General features: G+C 60.2%; 1 protein-coding gene across 1 annotated transcript; it reads right to left on the bottom strand.

The window, feature by feature from the left end:
- Positions 1-500: 500 nt before the first annotated feature.
- On the bottom strand, positions 501-6,050 carry FBLN7 (fibulin 7). Its single transcript, XM_058020474.1, has 7 exons — positions 5,063-6,050; positions 4,793-4,963; positions 4,352-4,477; positions 4,131-4,268; positions 3,600-3,737; positions 2,452-2,590; positions 501-1,610 (listed from the first exon to the last, which is right to left on the bottom strand). Exons 1-7 carry the CDS (start codon positions 5,331-5,333, stop codon positions 1,238-1,240), a joined length of 1,356 nt encoding a protein of 451 aa, XP_057876457.1. The 5' UTR covers positions 5,334-6,050; the 3' UTR covers positions 501-1,237.
- Between the last annotated feature and the right edge of the window lie 1,017 nt (positions 6,051-7,067).

Here is a 7,067-nt window from a genome sequence, read left to right as displayed (position 1 = left end):
GAGCTCCTGCCAATCCAAACATCCTCCATCCGCCGACAACAGCCCTGAATGTCCCTTCTTGTTCTGCTGGAGAGATCCAACCCCTTCCCAGGCTCCTATACCCCCCAAAAATCCAGGAGCTCAATCCCTCAGAAGAGACAGATCCATCTTGGGAAGTCTCTTTCCCTGGGACAAGGAGTGGGAATGGTTTTAGCGGGTGCCTCTCAGCAGGATATAATGGAGGGAGGGTTCCCAGGGGAAAGGATGCTCAGGGATGAGGATTCCCAGGGTGAGGATTCCTTGGAGGGAAGGATGCTGCAGGCTGGAAATGCTCAGGGATGAGGATGCTCCAGTGGGAATGAGCCCCCTGCTATCAGCCAGCCCCTCCCAAACAAAACAAAGCAGGAAAATAAAACCATGGATAACGGGTTCTTGCTCTCCCACACCCCAATTCCCCTTGGACTGCTCCGGGTGAGAATTCCCCCATCCACACATCCATCAGGTGCTTCACTCCAGTGACATCCTTTACATCATCCTTTAATTGTACTAAATCCAGTGGGATGAGGGAACATGCAGAACATGCACAAGCAGGAGGGTGAATCCTCCTGGGAAAAGCTGAATCCCAGCTCTTCCCAGCATTCCTATGCCAGGATGGAGGCTCTGACTGATGGAGCAGGGAATATTCCCACTTCCACGCGCAGCTAAGCTCTGCTATGAAGAGGATCCATGGGGGATCCCCATTTGAGAGGTTTAAGGAGCAGGGATAGCCCTGGAATTCCTCCTTTGCCCCATTTGCCAAGGAGGGCACCCAGGTGGGTGTTCATGGAGTGTTCCAGCCCTGATCAATCCCAGGGGATTGAGGCACCAGGCCTCAATCCCTACAGGCTGCCAGGGGGATTCTCAGCATGCAGAGGGAAGTGGAAGTGTGTTTTTAGGGAGCAGGACCGGGCGCAACAAGGGAGGGGAGCAGGAAAGGCCATGAGCCTCCCTCTTCCCACACACTTGGCTTCACCGCTTCCTAAAGGAAAAAACGGGAATTCAGAGAAAATCAGGGCTGCGGTTTCCATCTGCTGTTGCAGGACATCATCTCTCTGGAGCTGGGATGAGGATGAGCTTGTCCACCTCATTTGGTGGCATAAATCCACATGGGAAGAAGAACTTTGGGACAGAGCTGAGAAGGCCGGACATCTGCAGAGCAGCTCCAACCCGGACATTCCCCATGATCCACGGGATGCTGAGCAGGGAGCAGGACCCACCCCTAGAACTCATAAGCCGAGACAAAGAGGGTGATTTTGGACAGGTGCTTGGCCTGGAACGCCCTGTCCAGGTACTCGGCCATGTCCACGTCCACGTGGACGGTGCGGGGCCCGCGCAGGCTCTGCAGCAGCAGCAGCTCCCCGGTGTGCCGGTCCGAGCGCTGCACCACGAAGTGCCCACGCTCGTTGCCGCCCGCGATGCCGAAGCGCAGGCTGTCGGGGCCCGGCCGGCCCGGCGCCGCCGCCGTGGCCATGCGGAACAGCGGCGCCGGCGTCTGCAGCCCGGAGGGAAGGGGCAGGTAGTGGAAGGAGATGGTTTTGGGCGCCTGGTGGCACGAGCGGCTCTCCATGGGGCACGGGTTGCGCTCGCACTGGCTGTGGAAGGAAAAGCAAGGAGAGGTTTTTGGGGATGCGGCATCCATGCCCACCTCGTCGGCGTTGGATCCATAGGGATGCCGTGCCATGGATCCATAGAGATGCCGTGCTGTGGATCCATAAGGATGCCATGCATGGATTTTATGCCCCGCACTTACAAGGGGGAGGTTTTGGTTTTGGATTTTGTGCCCCACACTTACAAGGGGGAGGTTTGGATTTTGTACCTTGCACTTACAAGAGGAAGGTTTTGGATTTTGTGCCACACACTTACAAAGGGGAGGTTTTGGATTTTGTGCCCCGCACTTACAAGGGGGAGGTATTGGATTTTGTGCCACACACTTGCAAGGGGGAGGTTTTGGATTCTGTGTCCTGCACTTACAAGGAGGAGGTTTGGATTTTGTGCTCTGCACTTACAAGGGGGAGGTTTTGGATTTAGTGCCCACACTTACAAGGGGGAGGTTTTGGATTTTGTGCCCCACACTTACAAGGGGGAGGTTTTGGATTTAGTGCCCACACTTACAAGGGGAAGTTTTGGATTTTGTGCCCCGCACTTATAAGGGGGAGGTTTTGGATTTTGTGCCACACACTTACAAAGGAGAGGTATTGGATTTTGTGCCCCGCACTTACAAGGGGAAGGGTTTGGAATCTGTGTCCTGCACTTACAAGGAGGAGGTTTGGATTTTGTGCCCTGCACTGACAAGTGGGAGGTTTTGGATTTTGTGCTCTGCACTTACAAGGGGAAGGTTTTGATTTTGTGCTCTGCACTTACAAGGGGAAGGTTTTGGATTTTGTGCCCCACACTTACAAGGGGGAGGTTTTGGGTTTTGTGCCCCACACTTACAAGGGGGAAGTTTTGACGTAGGAGACGTTGCCGGCGGCCGGGGGACACTGGGGGGTGACGCACTGGAATCCCCCCCCGGTGTTGATGCAGGTGCTCCCGCTTGTGCAGTTATCCTGGGATAGGGAGCACTCGTCAATATCTGGAAAACAGGGGGGGGAAGCGGCGTCAGGGCCTGGCAGCCCCCAACTGAGCTCAGCTTTCCATCAGAAGATAGGCAAAAACACATTGAAACAGGTTAAATGTGACCCAAAAAATACAGAAGCATCCCAGAATTCCATCCCTTCTCCCCAGGCTCTGCCCCAGGCCAGCATGGGTTAAGAGCAGCCCTCTGCCAGCAGGAAGGCAGCTGCTTTTCCAAACTTTCTGCTTGATTGTTTGGAAACACCGGTCCCTTTTTATTTACTGAGCACCCGTGGGACGCCTGGCAGGAGCTGGAATGCAGAGGATTTGCTGGGAGCATTAGTGAGATGCCATGCAGCACAGGAAAACCAGGGAGGAATGGGGAAATAGGGATTTTCTCACCCTGAACTGCAGCAATCAACACTTCAGGGCACAAAAAATTCCCTGTTTTTCAGGAGGCTTTCGGCAGTTTTGGCCTCCCACCATTCCTACCCGCTGCCTTCCACCTGCACCCCAATTCCCTTGGATTGGGGGAGATGCTGCCACCCTCTGAACTGATCATGGAATTCTGGAAGTTTAACATTACTTTTGGCTCTTCCCAGGAATTCCCTGCTCCAGGAACATTCCCCACAGCCACAGTGGGGTTGTCTTCAAGGAGGTGCAGACCCAAAGTGTTGCTCCATCATCCAGAGAGGTAAAGGAGAGGGGAGAGGGAAAAGGAGAGGAGGAGAGGGAGAGGAGCAGCCATGCTTCCAGAGAAGCATTTTATTTTCATTTTTAGGGATTCTTTTGAAGCACTCTGGTGGAGTTTTGCCTTCCCCAGCACAACCCTGGGATTCTTTTCCCCACCCAGCTCCGCATCCAGCTGGAGCTCCTGCCAATCCAAACATCCTCCATCCGCTGCCATCCTGCAAAGCATCCCTCCATCATCCCCCTCCCCTCTACACCAGCCTTTCCCTTGGATATGGAGAAAAAAGTGGGGGAAAATGGCAGAGCACTTGGGACCGAGTGGATTCCAGCCTCCTCACCTTCGCAGCTCTTGCCGTCGCCCAGCAGGACGTATCCAGCAGGGCAGGAGCAGCGGAAGGAGCCGGGAATGTTGACACAGGCGTGGGCACAGAGCCGGGGTCCCCCATGCTGCCGGTACACCTCGCACTCGTTGAGGTCTGCGGGGACAGGGATTCACCGGGATCTCGCTCCATACTCCTGGGAAAACCCATGGAGCGAGCGAGGGCCGGAGGAGCGGGCATGATGCGGGTTGGGAAGGGCCGATGGCAGATTCCCGGGAATGGGAGCGCGGCTCGCGGGCTGTGACCGGCGGTGTCCCGCAGAGGGCGACACTGGGCCCGGCCTGAGCTCAGCCATCCATGGATGGGATGGAGGCCTTGGAGCCTCCCGAAGGAGCTTGGAGCATCAGCCGGTCACTGGGGATATTCCAGAACCAGCTGGGCACAATCCCGTGCTGTGTGCTCGGGGATGGTGGGGCCGAGCCACTGTGCTCCCTCCCGATGTGATTCCGTGACCCTGGAGCCCCGCAGCGCTGCCGTGTCCCGGCTCACCCTGGCAGATCCCGTTGGAGGCCGTGCCGCTCATGTGGAAGCCGGGATCGCAGCTGCACTGCTGGGTCTGGGCGACCTGGGCACAGCGGGGCTGCCGGCTGAAGGCCGGGTCGTCTGTCACGCTCCAGGTGGGAGGAGCTGCGGGAAAACGGCGGGATGGGGAGCTGGGATGAGCTGGGGGATGAAATGCTCCCATTTATGCCCCAGCAAGGGTCACCCACCAGTCTGAGCCTGGTACTGGCAGGTGGTTCCGGTCCACTGCGGGGGACAGAGGCATTTGAAGTGGTTGAGACCCTCCAGGCACGTCCCACCGTTCTGGCAGGGGCTGCTCGAGCACTCTCTGATCTCTGCGGGAAAAGCAGGCACGTTCTGTGTCATCTCCTTTTGGGAAGCAAGGCTCAGGAATGCTGCACACACCGGGATGCTTTGGTACCCTACACCAGGCACGTCATAGCCATGATACCATTTCCCCTCATCTCTCCTGCTGAGCTGCTCCAGCTGTAATTCCCAGTTTTCCTTAAAACAGAAAAATCCCAAAACCATCGCTGGAACTTTATGGGGGAGCCGAGATCCCTCCCCACTTTGAGCACCCCGTTATCCCCCCCATGTTTATACAAATCCACTTTTCCAAGGCACATCCCAGGGCGGGCAACGAGCAGTACCTGCACAGCGGGCCTCCTGCCCTGTCCAGCTGCCGTTGGCCTGGCATATCCGTGTGCTGGAGCCCAGGAGCTGGAATCCTGGGTCACAGGCAAAGTGAACCTCGTGATCCACCAAATATTTGCTGCCGAACTTCCTCCCATCCGCAGGGGCTTGGAGGGCAGGACAGGCGGCTGCGAGGTCATGGGAAAGGGATGAGTTTGGAGAGGGCCCTATCATTCCAAGGCGCCCTTTACCTGCAGTTTCCCTGGAATGCTGTCCCAGGGACTCACCGGCGGGCGGCTCGGGGGCGGCCTTGGCCAGGGAGGCGTGGATGGTGCTCAGGCGGCTCCTGACAGCGCGCAGCCCCTCGGAGAACCGCGTCTCCTGCCCCTTGAGCAGCTGCTGCATCTGCCGGATGGCAGCCAGGAGCTGCTGCCTGCTGAGGCAGCTCTGCGGGACACAGGGATGGGGACAGGGATGGGGACCTCCCTGTGCTGCCTCTCCTCCCAGGAGCCAATCTGCTGCCCGTGGGAGGAGGCTGGCGCGGGAGCTCCGCAGCATCCGATGTTCCCTGAGCGCCCTGACTTTGTGTTTTCCCCCAGATCCAGGAGTTTTTTCCACCTAGGCCTGCGCTCCAGGCAGGGCTGGGATCGCTTTGTGGGAGAGATGCTATAACTCATGTTTCATCCTGCAGGAGCTCCAGCCCTGTCCCACTTCCACATGACAAAAGAAGAGGAAAACAGCTGTCTTGTGAGCTCTGCCGGGGCCAGGAACGCTGGTGGGACTCCTGCCTGCAAACCGATCGCTCCCACGGGACTGACTCATGCCGGAGACGGGCACCGTTATTATGGGATTCCTGCGGAATTGACTTCAAACCGAGGAAAAAAGAGCAAAGCCGTTCCCAGAGCTCAGAAATGTGGGGAGAGAGCGCACAGGGACCAGGCTGGGGGCTATGGAATTCCGGGAAAGCCAGCGGAGGTGGTGGGCTCTGCCCCACCTGGTCGAAGGGATTTCTCCCCCCCTTTCCACAACCGCCCTGTGGAATGATTCCCGTTTCCAAAGAGCTGCTGAGGGTTGAGAGAGGACAAACACAGCAGCGCAAGCAAGGCTCTCGGTGTCCTCTGCTTCCCCGGGAGCGGGTCCGGGGGTCCCGGGCTGCCGGGGGGGATGAGCCGGGCTGTGCTGGCAGCTCTGGGATACCCCGAGCCCAGAGGAAGGGAGGCAAAAGCAAATAGATGCTGGCGCGACGCTGGCTTTAATAAACAGCTCTTTGTTAGGGCTGGGTTTAGCTCCGAGAGCCAGCGCGAGCTCCGGCGGGATGCTGAGCCATCGGAAAGCTGGAAAATCCCCCCCCCCAAAAGCCCCAAACGGGGATTCTTTGCTCGGGGGCAGCTTCAGGTGTGGGGTAAGAAGGGCGAAAAGAGCCCAGAAGCAGCGAAAAGAGCTCATGTGCAGTTTAAGCGCGGCTTGGGGCTCTGCCCACCTGTTTGCCGGGGCAGGAGCGCGGGCAGCGCTGCGGGGCTCTCGGGCAGCGCGGAGCGAGCGGGAAGCGCAGAGGAGCCCCCAAAGCCCCTCCCGGGTCCCGGTCCCCGCTCACCTGGGCGGCCGGCGCGGCCGGGGGCGGCAGCAGCAGCGGCAGCAGCAGCAGCAGCGGCGGGAGGCGGCCCCGCGCCCCCCGCGCCCCCCGCGGCCCCGCCATGGTGCGGTGCGGCCCCGCCGCTCTCGGCACCGGCTGCCCCGCGCTCTCCCCGCCCCGCCCGCGCCGCCCCCGCGCTGCCCCGTGCCGGGGACGCGGCGCTTCCCCGCCCCGGCGCCGGGCCGGCCCCGCGCATCCCTCCCCCGGGACACCGGCCGGGCATCCATCCCCCGGGACACCGCCCGGGCATCCCTCCCCCGGGACACCGGCCGGGCTCCCTGTGCATCCCTCCCCCGGGACACCGGCCGGGCATCCCTCCCCCGGGACACCGGCCGGGCATCCATCCCCCGGGACACCGGCCGGGCATCCATCCCCCGGGACACCGGCCGGGCATCCCTCCCCCGGGACACCGGCTGGGCATCCATCCCCTGGGACACCGGCTGGGCATCCATCCCCCGGGACACTGGCTGGGCATCCCTCCCCCGGGACACCGTCCGGGCTCCCTGTGCATCCACCCCCCGGGAGACACCGGCCGGGCATCCATCCGCCGCGGCTGGGGTGCCGGAGGGTGACTTTTCCCCCAGCAAAGCTCTTTCTGGTGCTGCCAGGACAAGCGGGAGCCCCTGTCAGCCCCCCGCTCCAGCGGTGCCAGGACCAGC

Source organism: Melospiza georgiana, chromosome 3 (genome assembly GCF_028018845.1).
Source record: "Melospiza georgiana isolate bMelGeo1 chromosome 3, bMelGeo1.pri, whole genome shotgun sequence".
Taxonomy (NCBI): domain Eukaryota; kingdom Metazoa; phylum Chordata; class Aves; order Passeriformes; family Passerellidae; genus Melospiza; species Melospiza georgiana.
This window is presented reverse-complemented; position numbering and strand designations above follow the sequence as displayed.

What these genes read in the sequence shown, in the direction of transcription:
- FBLN7 (XM_058020474.1), bottom strand. Translation starts at nt 5,333, where the DNA reads ATGCTGCGGAGCTCCCGCGCCAGCCTCCTCCCACGGGCAGCAGATTGG. An exon ending in CTCCAACGGGATCTGCCAGG is followed by an intron (nt 3,738 to 4,130) that starts GTGAGCCGGGAC and finishes CTGTCCCCGCAG; the next exon opens with ACCTCAACGAGTGCGAGGTG. An exon ending in TACGTCAAAACTTCCCCCTT is followed by an intron (nt 1,611 to 2,451) that starts GTAAGTGTGGGG and finishes TTCCTTCCACAG; the next exon opens with CCAGTGCGAGCGCAACCCGT.